We start from the raw sequence: 16,177 nt of genomic DNA on the forward strand, positions 1-16,177 counted from the left end.
ACCAAAGACAACAGGTACCATAACAATACACCTAAATCCTGCTGTACCATACAAATCCAATGGTTTACAGCTTAAGGTTTCCGGGTGACACACATGCTTGTAAAAATTACTGTATTTACCTTCATTTAGTTAACCCTGTATTTCCTGTTGAATGCGTCCACAGAGTATTGTTCAGTACGAATACAAGACAAGACACAGATGGACACAGGTGGAATTTGGCCTCCGCCTTTAACCCCTCCACACATGCACACTAGTGAACACACCCAGTGACTGTAAGAAGCTGAGGAGCAAGGAGCTCAAGGGCCCAACAGTGGCAGCTTTCTAAACCTGCCACAACCCTGTCATCAGTAGCCCGGTGCTCTAACCGTTGAGCCACCACTGCCTCTGTACCATTACAACCATTACATACTAATCAAGAGAGAACATCTTACTGTAAAACCACCCTGTAAAATGGTTAGAAACCCAGGAATATCTACTAAACTTGCTGGTGCACGTCTGTCAGTAAAATAGATCAGAGGCGGCCGGTTACACATAACTTTATCACCAGATTAGAGAGTGAGGCTATCAGGCATTTCCTTTTGATGCTGGGCTGCTTGTGGGCTCTAGCCTGCTCATAATAATTGCTCCTAAGTGCACCCCCCCTCCCCCCCAACCCACTCATGTGGTTTCTTTCATATACATACTTTCTTACTGGGTAGTCCACGTCATACTTCTCACAATGTTCTATACAGCTCTCAGCTTCTGAGTCACACTGGAAATGTGTCAGCGGACTGACGCCTGTCTCTATGACAACTTAGTATGACCTTGGTTGTTAAGGGCTTTTTTCCCCCCACCACCTTTTTGTATCTTTTCTGTCCTTCAGTCTCTGCATACATTCGTATATCTCAGCAAAGCGATTTGCTGGAGAATTATTGAATGTAAATGTCAGGAGTATTTTATCCAGAGGTGCACAGAGAGGTGTGAAGATCTTGATCATGGTGGACAGTCAGCATTAAGCCACATTTTCCCTATTCACTCCGCAACTAGCACTGAGTCTAGGCTCGTTTAGAAGAGGGGCTTATTTTCACTGGTTTACTTTCACAAGAATTCCGTACAAACCGTGGACCAATTGCGCAACCTTGAGCAGCACTTTTCTAAGCGCATTTTTGTAAAATGTTGGACCTACATTCATCTGTTTAACTTTTTTATTTTCTTCCTTGGATACAAACGTTCAAGCAGCAAAGTACAGCATGCAGAAACCCCCGCAAACAAGGAGCCTTTCTCGTAGGAGAAGCTTTTCAGTCGTGCAGGTGATAAGTTGAAGCAGTCATGTGACAAAAAGAAACCAATCATGCAACCCCATACTCAGCGTTGAGAAAGGATAGCTTCCTTGTGCACAGCAGACCTCTTAAGAGCACCAGAGTCCTCTTGAACTGAAGCCCAGACCACCAATCTGTTCTCTAGACCGCTCCCATGCTTGTACACAGCAGCACTGACCACAGCTAGTTTCCTTCATGAAGTTCTACCTTCATGCTTTGTATTATATCTCTCCACATACATAATATTAGGTGCTGAATATTAATTTGCAAGAACTTGGTGATACAATCTGTATCATGAGACAGGTGAGATGCTATATCAGTATATTGTGAGTAATTCTTTTAGGTGCAAGTATTTGTCACTGTACACTGTACAGCGAAATGTGTCCTCCGCATTTGACCCATCTGTGGTACGGAACACACGCTAATGAAAAAGGGGCAGTGAGCACACACACACCCACAGCAGTGGGCAGCCAACTCCAGTGCCCGGGGTGCATAGAGGGTGAAGGGCCTTGCTCAAGAGCCCAACAGTGTCGGCTTGCCGATCCCAAGTATCGAACCCACAACCCTGTTATTAATAGCCTGGAGGTCTAACCGCTGAGTCACTTGCTCTGGAAGCAAGGCGATATATTGCACTTTTTTACAATATTTTAGGAAAACTGTCGTTTAAAAAACAAAAAAGAAAGAAAAAAAATCATATGAAGAAAATCTGAATGAAAGAAAAGTAGACTTTTTACCCAATCAGGACAGTGGCTATCTAGCAGCTGGTGTTTAAACACAACGCCATGTGAACCACTGTGTGTCTGCACTGTACTGTGTTTTTGAGAATCGATACTGTGTTGTCAAACAAAATATTACAATACTTCAGTATACCGATATTTCCAAATATTGATAATGCCAAAGACTTATTGCCTTTTTACTTTTGAGACCTATTTTTTTCTCTCTCTCTCTCTCTCTCTCTCTCTCTCTCTCTCTCTCTCTCTCTTTCTCTTTCTCTCTCTCTCTCTCTCTCTCTTTCTCTCTTTCTTTCTCTCTCTTTCTGTCTGTCTCTCAGACGGCCCTCCATACAGGTTGTTTTTCAGGGTGAAGTTCTATTCTTCTGAACCCAACAACCTTCATGAGGAGTTCACCAGGTAAGGATCGAAGCATGACTAATAAATATAGCAAGGAAGCTATGTTGTCGGTTTAGTTTTGACTCTTTATCTCATGGTTTTAATGATACTTTACTTTTTTGCTCTTATATCACTTGCCACTTGATCAGCTCTCATATAGATCTGAATCAGTACACAGTTGCACTGACACTCAGAGACTCCCTGTAACTATCAGTGGTTTGAGTGTAAAACTAACTAAAACACAAGCAAGTGTGTGTTTGTAATGTAATGTGATTTGCTGTATAATTTTTTTTCTGTTAGGTACCTCTTTGTGCTGCAGCTTAGACAAGACATTCTGTCCGGCAAGTAAGAAACCACCTTCACACACAGCAAAAACGCACACATGCACACAAAGAGCTATACACAACTGCTTTTATTTTTTTTTCTTTGTGGTGACTTCTCACTCTCGCTCACCTCTACCTCTCCACTGTTTTTGAAATAGCTGGCTCTAAATACAGCCATTTATCTCAGTTAAACTTGATTAAAAATTTACAACATAAAATGACACAATTTATTTAATAACAATAGAAAAAACATCAGATGCAATTTTTCTTTTCAGTGAACTGTCACTGATTAGTTGACAGTTATAATTAATGTGTTCTGATTCTAATTAAATGTCAGGCTGAGAAATATCCACAAGGGGAAGCTCGAGTTACTTTGGTGTGCAACACTGCCAGGGTGGAAACTGGCATCTGCTATCAGCAAGATCTTAGGAATACATGTTTTTGCTGTGAGAAATGTATATGAATTTACAGCCTTAAATCGTGTTAAACATAAGTTGGGGCATTGGGCTATATTCACCGACTGTACTTAAGAAGAAAGTTCTCATTAAAACCCACATACACATTTTTTTACAAAGGTTCTGATATTCAGTTAATGAGAACAATGGGATCCATCGTTGTAAGACCAGAGCTGCGAAGAACAATTCTAGCGTTTAGAAACGTCATGAATCTGACTTTTTGTTAGGACTTTTCCCAAGAACTCTTAGGATATTCTTAGGATATAAGCAAATGAAGTCCTTTAGGTTCAAGTAGATCTAGATTGACCACCTTGCCCAATAGGGCCCAGCTTCAGGCTTGACAGGCTCCTCCAGTGATCTTTTAAGTTTGGCTCAAAATACTACTGGCAAGGTGGGGAATGTGAATGTACACCACATTAGCTTGGTTCTAAAATAACATAGAGAGAGTAAATCATATAGGACCTTGCATTATCCCAGCAGTGGTTAATCAGTTAAACAAGGTCGTGTTTTTATCGGGTGTGTAAATTGTGTGTACAACAAAATATTCTGAAAGTGTTTTTCATTTACTTAACTGTAATAAAAAAAAAAGACCTAACTTATCACTAACTTATTGATTTCCTGTCAATGAGCTTTTCCAACAAACAGTTGGGTCACAAAACCACGTCTGAATTTAGCTTGTGAGAAATTAGCTTGGGTGAAGTTTTGAAGTTCAGGAATTTTCCTGTTGGACCAGTCCTTTGAGGGACAGTCATTTCTTTCAACCCTGGCATTATATAGCTCATGTACTGTATAAACAGATATTCAATAGGTCGACTGAGCTGCAGCGACACAGTAGGTGCAATCTTACTGTAGGTATCGGTGTTATATATATATATATATATATATATATATATATATATATATATATATATATATATATATATATATATATATATATATAGCACTCAGGCAGTGTGTTTCTAGCCAGTGCTAGAAAAGTGTCTAGAAACATAGAAAGAGAAAACCACAGCCGGTGCAGAGAAGGTGCACCAGAAAAAAAAGGCTTCGCTGGGTGTAGTGAAAAAGTAAGCAGAGAGAACGATGGTTTATTTAAGCGCCTGCAGGTGATGCTGACGACATCCTCTGCTCAGTCCCATTTCACAGCAAATTCCTGAGCTGTTTTGTGTTGTCACTGATAACTGGGGATGGAGGTGGTACCATTATGATTGTGTGGCACCATTTAAATAGTTTAGTGTACACAAACAGTGACGAGCGTTAGTGAGGTCAGGATGTTAGATGATCACCACCCCACCTCATCACCAACTCCCCAGTTAATCTCAGAAGTATTGGATGGAGCACCAGCCATCATTCTAGAGAGCACCATTCCTCCTCTCCACAGCTCAATGCTTATGGGCTCCTCTTAGCCTACGCCTTTTGGCAGTACTTGTTTACAGGGACTAAACAAGCTGTGTGTATGCCTTTGTACATCTGGGCCAGCAAAGGGTGCAACTTAAAGTGGATGAATGCAAACATTAGAACGTGTGTCCTCAAACATTTGGACATGTAGTGTAACTATACCCCAATTTCCAGTGTACAGTCCATGGCCAGGTGTATTTATGTTCCTGGAGGCTAAAGGAGGTGCTACACACTCCTAAATAGATGTACCTAACAAACTGGGAACTCAGCAACTGTTCAGCAGTTCAACAGTGCCTTTGTGGTTCTTTACAGATCTTTTAGGGCACGATTCTAAAACAGTTAGGGCATCAAAAACAGTTCCCCAGAGAACAAGCCTGAAAAAGCCCAAAAGGTTTTTCCTTTGTTTTACAGTGCGCGCTCGCTCGCCCTCTCTCTCACTCAGCCGCACGCACACACACACACACCCCTAAGGCCTTGCTTTCTGAGAGTCCAGTATAATCTCTGTTTCTGTGTCTAATGTGGGTCTGCTCCCCGGGGGGCTGCTCTGCTCTTTTAATAAAAGAAACTCTGATGAAACCAACGCATAGCTTCTAATTTAAGAGCATCGACACACTTTACCACACAGGGGTATGCACTCTTTCCTACACTCTTTCTTTGACACACTCGTTTTTCTCTATCGCTCTCTCTGTCGTCACTAATAATGTTTCTCTCTCATTTTTATGCTAATAGTGTTTCTCTCTCTTCTTTCATACTAATGCTGTGTCTGCTTTCCTACTAATAACCGCTGCTCTGCTCTTCTTTTGTCTTTCCTTCTCTTCTTTTCTTTATTATTGTCTTCACTTTTCTGCATTTCTCGGCTCTTCTTCTCTGCTCTGTGCTTTTCTTCTTTGCTCTTCTCTTCTGTTTTTTGCTGTTCTCTGCTTCTGTCTTCTCTTTTCTCCCGTTTGTAATCTCTTCTGCTCTTCTTTGCTCTTCTCAATTTTTCTTGTCTGCTTTTCTTCTCTCCTCTCATTTTCTCTTGTCTGCTGTTCTCATTACTCCTTTTATATTTGCCCTTCTCTGCTGTTCTCTTTTGCCTGTTTTTTCTTCTATGCTCTTCACTTCTTTGCTCTTCTGCTGTTCTTTTCTTTACTCTGCTCTTCTTTACTCTGTTCTCTTATTTGCTCGTCTCGTCTCTGCTCTTCTCTATTCCTCTCCTCTTCTATACTCTTATGTTCTTTCGCACACGCACAAACAAAGATGCATTTAATTTGCTCCTTGTTTAAACGTCACCAGAAATAAGCTTAACACATTTATAAACTATTTGATTTGGTTTAATAACACATTTATAAAATGATTTAATGCATCAATAAGCCTTTCCTTTTCCCTGAGCAGGTTAAAGTGTCCATATGATGTATCTGTGGAGCTTGGGGCTTATTGCCTACAGAGTGAGTTCTTATACATGTGTATGTGTGTGTGTGAATATTTCTCTGTGTGTTTTCTCTGTAAGTAAGTATTTACAACATTGTGCATTTACAGCAGTGTTTTCTGATGTTATCATTGCATCCTTTTCCTGTGTGTGTGTGTGTGTGTGTGTGTGTGTGTGTGTGTGTGTGTGTGTGTGTGTGTGTGTGTGTGTGTGTGTGTAGGTGAGCTGGGTGACTGTGACCCGTTGGAACACACTCCATTGTTGGTGTCAGAGTTTCGTTTTTCGCCTAAGCAGACGGAGATAATGGAGGCCGATATTTACCGCAAGTGGGCAGAGTGCAGGTAAGCTGAAGTGTGAGAGTCCACCAGCCGTTACATTATCATTATCAGCCGCTATATCGTCAGAACCACGGGGAAGCTGGACAGTGTCTTTACAACGTGTGTGTGTGTGTGTGTGTGTGTTTGTCTCCATCTGTGTGTGCGTGGGCGCCCCTGGCACTGATTACAGCTTTACAGAGTCATTCTCACTGCGTCAGATTAGAACACCCTCATTGACCAGTGATAATCCTACTGACACACTCTCTCTCTCTCACACACACACACACACACACACACACACACACACACACACACACACACACACACTGAAAGATTACCCCACTTTTTCTGTGTTGTTTTGATTCAAATCCTGACCAGGATTTGATTACATGTGTGACTCTTGAGTTGAGACATTCGGCACAAGAGAACACACGCCTATAAAGCACCAGGAAGATGACATGTATTCTAGCAGGGCAAAGGTTTGAAAATTTGCCGTCTTTAGATGCTGAAAGTCACAGAGCTCATTCTAAGACCGCTGTTTATCTAAGGAGATCACGTGACCGTATGCTTGATTCCATGCGCCTGTTAGCAACGTGTGTGGCTGAGATTTTTAAGTGTCTCATGTTCTTATACTATTCTTTACAGCAGGGGTGCCCAATCCTAATCCTGGCCACCTAGGCATTTTTCCTTTTCCTTGCACCTGACCTAGCCCACAAGGAGCTTGTTAATTAGTTAATGAGTTCGATCAAGTGTGCTGGGGGAGACAAAGCACAAAAATGTGCCTAGTGTGGTGTTGCCAGGACTGGGATTGGGAACTGTACAGAGACTGTTACATGGGTAGGCACCAGCTGCTCTAAGCGAACAGATCAGAAAAATAAGAGCTAATTAACTGAACCTGCTAAGAATGCTGGAAAGCTTCACCCCCAGCACCAGAAATATTGTCATGCTTGTTTTTTAATTGTTTCGGTGGGATTAAGTGGCATGCAAAATTTTGGGCACCCTGGTCAAATTTTCTGTTGCTGTGAAATTCCAGGGAGTAGAAGATGCACTGATCTCCAAAAGGCATGAAGTTAAAGTTCAGACATTCTTAAACTTAAAAAAATCGTTTGATTAGTGTAAAATTGTTGTTCTGTACAATAATTAAAATTAAAAAAGGAAATGGACACCATATAAATGGGAACCCAAAGGGATTGAGCTGCTAGATAGCATGTAACCAAAGTCTCGGACCTTATTTCACTTATGGCAATGGCTTGTTCAGTCATTGTTAGGAAAGAAGAGGTGATGCAAATTTCAAAGCTTTACAAATACTGACTCCTCAAACCTTTTCCCAACAACCACTCTGAAAATTAAAACACAAAGCAGGGGAATGCTGTACAAAGATAGAAGATTGTGTTCAGGGAGCCGTTTCCTCAGTTTGAGCTGTAATTAATTTATTGCATTTAATTAATTAATTTAGTAATTGTTTAATAGGAATGACAAAGGTCACGTTAAGGTGTGAAACACCAAGAAAACGACCCGTAGGATTGTTAGAAATGCACTTTAAAACCCCTGTGACTAGCAGACTCTGAAGCGCTGTGGCCCTGTTCTACTGTGCAGCGACACCTGTACAAATGTGACCTCCATGACATCAGCAGAAATCACCTTTCCTGCACCCCTGCACGAAATTCAGCTTCAGCCGAGTCTCTGCCTTTCAGCTGCTGCTGATAGCGTGAATGACTTGCAGTATTTACCAAATAACAGTATGTCTCATAGTAGATGTATGGGAGTGTAAGGGGAAACATTTAGGAAGCTAATGACATTGACAATTACCATATGTTTTTGCCAGGCTCAACAAAAGCTGCTGCCTGCTTGTGTGTACATGCCATAGGCTTATCTACATACTGACCAGTTCTGTTTTCACTATTTCCACAATAAATATGCTGTCCAATGAAAGATATGTATCTGCAGATTGATGGCTTTTTTTCAAAGGGGAAGGCAAAAATGTTCACAGTGAACTTTATGAATGAATATGTGACTGTGTTTATAGAGCAACTACAGGGTTCAAACCATGGAGAAAACTAAAAATGCACATAAATGGAAATACAATTTTATTTCAGTAGACAGCAGCGAGATAAATAAAATTGATGAAATACAAATAAATACCATATTAGATGCTTCTTTAAAAAAAATAAATAAATAAATAATATATATATATATATATATATATATATATATATATATATATATATATATATATATATATATATAAAAGAACAATTTATGAAGACATCCCTTTTAGCACTATGCTTTTCAATGTTTTCCAGTCCTGGTCCTGGAATAACTCTACCCTATGTGTCTTTCAAGGTCTGATACACCCATTGCAGCTCAGGAAGAGCTTGTTAAAATTCATGCATGCAAACCTGTTGGCTTTCTGTGAAAATAATCATTTTACGTTCCATTCACTTGAATCACATAGATTTAAGTGAGTTTTCAATTTTGGGAAGTGGAGGGAGTTCCTGCTGTGATCGAAGAGAAGGGGAATCATCCCCCAAACCCAAACATCAGCAATTCAGTAATGTATTCGGCCAATTCATAGATTTACTAGATTAGATATTTGAGGCATTCTGAGCAAAGCGCATCTTTCCAAAGGTACACTATACGTCCAAATGTTTGTGGACACCCCTGCTAATGAATACATTCAGCTACTTTAAGTTGCACCTGTTGCTAACACAGATGTGCAGATGCACACACAGCTTGCCTAGTACCTGTAGAGAAGTACTGCCAATAGAATAGGACTCTCTGGTGCAGATGAACATGAACCTATTGGCACCGTGCCTAATGCCATACGTGGGCTAGAGATTGTATAAAGCCCCGCAGCATTGAGCTGTGGAGCGGTGTTCTCTGGAATGATGGTGCTCCATCCAGTACTTTTGGGATGAGCTGGGGAGTCTGGGATAAGGTAGGTTAGTGATCATCCGATATCCTGACCTCACCAACACGCTTGTTGCTAAGTGCAGTCAAATCAGCAGTGCTTCAAAATATAGTAGAAAGTCTTTCCTGGCCAGTAGAGACAGTTACTCCAACAAAAGTGGGATGAAGCTATGTAATCTGGAACTGTGTGGCATGGTGAAAAAAGAGCAAGGTGTAATTGGGGTGAAGTTGGTTCATATTTTGTGCTCAGTAGGTAAGGACTACGGGGTGAGGGAGGTTAATATGTGTAAATTATCTTTTCGCAGTCAGGACTTTCATTCTATTTGTAAATTGATGAACACTGATTTATATGGCCTGTCATATGGGAGCTAAATGCCAAACAGTGGCAATCGTGGGGACATTGAAAATGTCCACATGAGTGTATTGTTGCAAATATACCACAGTTCTGATCTTGTTAGATTTTCAGGTCCCACTTCATATTAATTGTCTTAATAGCTGCATAATCCTCATACCATACCATTAGTATCGACTGTAATTATGTAAGTGTATCTCAGTAGTTTTAATAGAGTATCATTCTTTTATGTTATTATATATGTGTAATAGAGTGAGAGTAATTAAGTGCATTTAAATTACTGAAGTGACCATGGCGGGGACGTGGTCCACACTGTTGAGCCTTCAAGAGGTGTCATGGGCTTAACCCCTTAAAACACCTATTGCCCGCCAGCGGGCCGAAAGTGTTATTACGAGCTTCTATTACCAAAGAATAGCCCCACCAGTTTGTACAGAAGTCCCTGTAGTTACTGAATAGTACACCTTAGTGTGTAATAAGCCTTTCTGCATTAAGGGGTTGTTTCAGTGAAGCACTGACGAAGGGAGATGCCAACCTGATGACCCCTGTGAAGAGCTTGAGATGTAGTGGGTGAAGGTAGGGTTATGTGTGACCTCAACTCTTAGATGTAGGATCTTGTTATTATTCTTGTCTCAAATGAAATATGTTGCTGATCAGAAAATAAACGGCCCCAGAAACCTTAATTGGTGTAGGATTTTCTGATGTTTGTGTAGTTAAATGTGTAACATTAGGTGAAAGTGTTGCTGATTAGAAAATAAAGGCCACATAGAAACATAGGAAGGGAGGTTCCTACCGGACAGAGCTTGAGTAGGTCGTGGGTAAGTAGAGCATACAGGGCCTATGTGTAACCCTTGTTGTTAGGGGCAGGGTTTTGTCATCTTCCTGTATTATGTTATTCCTATCACAAGGAGTTAGATCTTGCACACTTGTGTAATCTCTTAAGATGTACCACTGTAATCCATCTGTAACAGAAAAGTACAGTGTTATTGCAAGGATTGTTGATGTGTTTGTGTTTCTATAAATAATACAGCTCCACAACATCTTGCGATTATTTTGTTTTCTGTGATAAATATTTCAATATTAAATAAATACAGAATTTTTACCAGATTTTTTCAAAAGTCAATGATCCAACATGTCACGATATTAAAAATGCATCAAAGACCGGAATAAAATAAATGATATTGGGTAGATATAATCTGCCTCTGGTAGATCTGTCATGGAAAATGAGAACAGTGTGAACTTTTATGAACTTTTGTATCAAGCAAGTTGTAGCATGGTGTTGTATGATTTAAATTTCCTGACACAACATTGCCCGTCCTGCAGTGTGACTACTGCACTCTGCTACTGCAAACCTAAGGCTCAGAAGTGCGCTCCTGAAGTCAATGGATCGGATTGGGACTTCTCTAGGACCTACATAGTGGTTAAAGAAATTTATTGAAGTGGGGACAATTTTCAACAAAAAAAGGAGTAGCAAGAAAGTTTACACGGAAAGAAAAATAGTTCTGATCTAAATTTAAACACGGCCTGCTTTCTCTTCTCCACCTCATGGGTTAGTTTCCTGTGTTTGCTTAACAGTGTTCAAGTGAAAGACGTCTGCCTTAACTGCCCTGTGTTTGTCGAGGTGCAAAAAGACTACACATCTGCGTTTGTTGGTAATTGGAGTATTTGGGTTTGTCGTTTCTGCTCACTGACGTTGCTTGTTGTTGGGACACTGTCTTAGTTCATTGTACGTTTATTCTTGTTACCTGTGTTACAGTTTGTTACCTGTAAACCGTTTTCTGTGGCTTGGCTATTACTTTTTAACGGCTTTGTAACAGCCATTGTGAGGTTTAAGGTGAATAAGGTGGATCAATACTTACTAAACTGGTTCAGAGTTCCCTTTTGAGGTGTTTGCACTCTCTCAGCCAATACAGAACTGTGGCTCTTTTACCATGGGTATGGTTGGCAACTGGCAGTTCTGCTTTTGTGGCTCTGAAAATAATTCACCAACAGTTGCTACTTTTTCTGTATTGTAGTCTCAAATAACACCAGAATGCTTGTTTTTTTATGTTGAAATCACTAAAATATTCTCCTCAGGGGTAATTCTTGCAGACGTTGCTTGTTTTTTGTATTGAATCCCTTTCTTACAGCTCATGATTTGGCATGTCCACAAATAGCTAATTAGGCTCCAGTGTTTTAAGAGCAATGAAAGCACTACAATACAGGGCGGGTATTCGTAGACCAGGACTGGGAACAAAATATCTGTGCTTTGTTGTTCACAACCACCAGACGATTGCAGACCCAAGTGTGTAAAGATGTTTTAGTGGTAAAAATGCCTTATAAAAGACTTTAGTGGGAAATGAGCAAAAGGAAAGTTAATGCAATCTAAAGCAGATCACTTTATTAGAAACACCTTTCATATACATTCACTGCTCCTTCATAAGCTCTGCCTGTTTTATAGCTCCACTAGTATACATACAGGTATTCAGTACAAGGGTACATTATCAGCTGCTGTATGTCTAGAGTTATGATGATCACTTCTTTGATCAAGCCACACAGAGATGAGCCTGGTTTTCCATATTGAATTGAGGCACTGGGCCTGTGTACAAGATGTACATGTTGCAGTTTGCTCTGTAAAGCCAAATGACTGGATTTACAATCTAAAAAGAACTGCACACAGTAGGTCAACTAAGTCAGCTTTCTTGTGTTCATAGGCGGCTTTCAGCTAAATGTGACTGTGAAAGGTCAGACCAATTCACAAACAATCACAACTGCAGAATAAAGCTCTTTAACATTTAACAAAATTGTAACTAAATGCAATTTCCTTTTACTCATATTTTACAGAACAAGTTTAAAAAATGATCATCTGTTGATGTCAGATGGTTTATTTTAAGTAATGAGTTATTTATTATTTTGTATTTTGCTGTTCTCTGACCTTGGGCTGATTTCACAAAAGTGTCTTAAAGAAGTCTTCTTAGATGTGCTTATTTCCCTAACTTCAAAATAATATTATGCAAAATCTTCTTTAGAATTTTAGATATCACTTTTTTGAGAACTAGATTTATGAACATTTGTAGCATGATCTTTCATGGTGAAATTTACAGCTTTACACAAATAATCAGAGACACACTTTTTAATTGTATATTATTCAGTTAAATTTAAGCAGTGAATAACAAAATGAAAGACAAACAGTAACAAACCTCCTTGGAAAATATGAGAACTGTGATGTGACATCAATCATCCAAGTACTCCAATCTCCACTTTTAATGGTGTTACATTTAACAAATTCTATTAATTCAACTCTTTATACTGATTTCAGAGGCTTACCTTCTGAACTCTTGAAGTCTGACACTAGTGTGAGGCTATTGTAAGGTTAAGAAAATACACTGATTAGCCATAACATTAGTACAATAGTAGATGGGTGAAGTGAAAACATTGATTATCTTCATTTACAGTTGCATCTGTCAAGGGGTGGCTATGCCAGGCAGTAAGTCAACAGTCACTTATTAAAGGTGAAGGGATTAAAAGCAGAAGGAGCATGAGAGCCAAATGTGATGGCTGGATGACCGGATCAGAGCATCTCCAAAACATCAGACAGGTCGTGTAAGGTTTTTCAGGTGTGCAGTGGTGTGTACCTACTAAAAGTGGTTTAAGAAAGAACAAGCGGTGAAATGTCTTTACCCTTGAACCAACACTAATTCCTGACCATAACTCTTTGGGGTTAGGATTAGGGTGTAGGGTTACATTCAATAGACAATCATTTACGAGTTCAGTTCAGAGACGTTCAGTTGAATATTAGTTGAATGTCAGTTGAGCACATATGAGGCATCTACAATTCACCATCCAAGTGATACCTAAACTCTAAAGAAGATTTAGCAGAATATTATTTTGAAGTTAAGGGAATAGGCACATCACAGGCATACAGTTCCCATAGTTGAGGTTGTGTGAGGTAGAGATGCATTTTGTCATGATTGTTTTACATGATTACATAATAAATATACTACATTTTATACAATATATGCAATATATGTACTGTTTAAAATGAAAGATTGGTAGGACTGCATAAAAAGTCATTAATTCTGTGCTAATACTGTGCTATTCTCCAGAGCACTTAATGGTTTTGACAGTAAGTGGGGAAATACCTTTTCAGTTTTAAATACCAGAGTTCATCTTTTATCCAACTGCAAGGAACTGTTTTAAGTGCTGCGCTTAACCTGAAATTGCATGTTCACACCCGTGTGTGTGTGTGTGTGTGTGTGTGTGTGTGTGTGTGTGTGTGTGTGTGTGTGTGTGTGTGTGTTTTGTTCAGGGGAATAAGTCCATCGCAGGCAGAGCTAAATTTTCTGAATAAGTGTAAGTGGCTGGAGATGTACGGAGTGGATATGCACTTTGTGAAGGTAAGAGAGCATGGACCTGCTAATCCCTAACATGAATTATGAATGGAATAAATTCTTCAGGCCCTTGGTCTCCTAATCATTTCTAGGCATTGCAAATACATTTCTATATTGATTTGTTTCTTCTTCTTTAATGGGAATATCTTGCTTGTACCCTGGAAATGTTGTATTTGTACTGTTCTTTTACAGTCACTAATTAGTTCACCAATTAATTCACCAATTAGGCTTATCAGTTAGTTGGGCTTTAAGAACATGAGCGGAAGACTTTGCCCATTATATTATCTGTCAGCGTAATTAGATAGTGGCAATGGTATCAACCATTCAAGCTTTCATTTATTAATGGGAAGCATTTTCTGGAGACAAATGCCACCAGTCCTTCTATAAGTCCTAAATACTTTTACTGCCTGTGAATATCAGTAGTAGCCTTAAGTAGGTTTAAGTCAGTTATTAGAAATATAATTCTTGAGCTAAATGTCAGGAGTCTGTGCATTTACACACATATTCAATGTTTATATACAGTACTACAGTTATCATAAGTACAGTATCTGAGCAGTAAGTGTATATTCACTCAGTTAAACACTATCAGAGTAAACACTAATAACATTCACACAGAAAGTGGGAGATGTCACTGTGTTCGATAAAACTTCTCCAAAGCTCTTCTCATGAGAGTCTGGTGTTATTTATAGTTACCATCCAATATTGTGCCTAGGTGCCTAAAACCTCTGCATAGTACTATAATACCAAAGTACTACTAATTTGGAGCATTTCTATCAGCCCATTTGCCATCAGTTTTAACACCATATAAACAACTGCCAGATTCACATAATCTCAACAGACTAAAAAACAGCTAAAATAAAGATACAGCAATTTATATATACAGTGTTAGATAGAATATACTGCATGTCTCATTGATCATGATTACTGTTACATTGTCCAATTTATACATAACAAGAATATTCAAGTATCTGTTGTTAATGAATTTAGTTATTATTGAGCCTGCTTGTATGTCAAACACTAATGCACCTGCTGCGTGCTCCTATATAGTCATTAATGCATTAATGGACCTCTTTCCTTTTTTTTTCCTTTTTTTTCTAACCTTTATTTATCTGTGAGTGACTCATTGTTGTATCGTGTACCTGTTCTGAAAATGCTTTCAAATGTGGCCATTATGCTATTAGCGGTTAACAGTTCTTAGTAGCTGTGTGTGTGTGTGTGTGTGTGTGTGTGTGTGTGTGTGTGTGTGTGTGTGTGTGTGTGTGTGTGTGTGTGTTCGCGTCACTCATGTGCTGTGTTTGTAGGGTCGTGACGGAGGAGATTACGCTCTAGGTCTTACTCCAACTGGAATTCTGGTGTTTGAAAGGTCCAGCAAAATTGGCCTCTTCTTTTGGTAAGAACACAGAACTGTAGAGTTTTGGTGAATTATTTATGAAGTTTGGGTTTAAAGATTTATTAGTAATTAGTATGTTTTTATTGGTGTATTTTTAAGGCCTAAAATCACACGCCTTGATTTTAAGAAGAACAGACTGACACTTGTGGTGGTGGAAGATGATGAGCAGGTAAATTTTGCATTCCTCCCCTATAAGGCTCCTTTTCGTTCTTTCTCTTGCACACTCTTACTTTTGCACACCTCTTGCTCACTCTCTCACTCTGCCACGGTCAGTCTCTCTTAGAGGCACTTGGTCCCCACAAAGAGCTAAATACGTTTTCTATATAATTTTATGTATTTATTGATTTTGGTGTGTGTGTGTTCACGCAGGGTCACGAGCAAGAGCACACATTCATGTTCCAGCTCTCCAGCTCGCGGGTGTGTAAACAGCTGTGGAAATGTGCTGTAGAGAGCCACGCGTTTTTCCGCCTTAGACAGCCCACCCAGAGCAAGACCAACCGCAATGACTTCACACGCCTGGGCTCCCGCTTCCGCTTCAGGTACACACACACACACCCATAGACAATACCAAACCTCAGCGTCACCACTGCGGATTATGGCTGCACAATATGTTTGTGAAGAGTTATCTGGCTGTTGGCTTTTTAAAAGACCGTGTCAGAAGGCAAATTACCAACCTCTAACCAGTCACCAGTCACTGAACATTGTATTGTGTTCTGTGAGTATCATGACAAATCACAGAAGTTATTATAATAGGACAAGCACATGATCTAAGAAATATGAGTCACTTTACTCAAAATGTAATTCCCTTTTCATGAGCATGAAGAGGTCAGCAGTGTGTGTTTAGTATATTGTA

General features: G+C 39.6%; 1 protein-coding gene across 1 annotated transcript in view; it reads left to right on the forward strand.

The window, feature by feature from the left end:
- epb41l4b (erythrocyte membrane protein band 4.1 like 4B) overlaps nucleotides 1–16,177 on the forward strand; it is a 43,907-nt gene that overhangs the window by 11,820 nt on the left and 15,910 nt on the right. Inside the window, exons 4-11 of the mRNA XM_072691936.1 lie at nucleotides 2,350–2,428; nucleotides 2,708–2,752; nucleotides 5,955–6,007; nucleotides 6,209–6,329; nucleotides 13,853–13,940; nucleotides 15,236–15,324; nucleotides 15,424–15,493; nucleotides 15,694–15,863. Coding sequence (XP_072548037.1) covers nucleotides 2,350–2,428; nucleotides 2,708–2,752; nucleotides 5,955–6,007; nucleotides 6,209–6,329; nucleotides 13,853–13,940; nucleotides 15,236–15,324; nucleotides 15,424–15,493; nucleotides 15,694–15,863 — 715 coding nt within the window. The remainder of the gene's footprint in view (nucleotides 1–2,349; nucleotides 2,429–2,707; nucleotides 2,753–5,954; nucleotides 6,008–6,208; nucleotides 6,330–13,852; nucleotides 13,941–15,235; nucleotides 15,325–15,423; nucleotides 15,494–15,693; nucleotides 15,864–16,177) is intronic.

This window comes from Salminus brasiliensis, chromosome 1 (assembly GCF_030463535.1).
Source record: "Salminus brasiliensis chromosome 1, fSalBra1.hap2, whole genome shotgun sequence".
Classification (NCBI taxonomy): domain Eukaryota; kingdom Metazoa; phylum Chordata; class Actinopteri; order Characiformes; family Bryconidae; genus Salminus; species Salminus brasiliensis.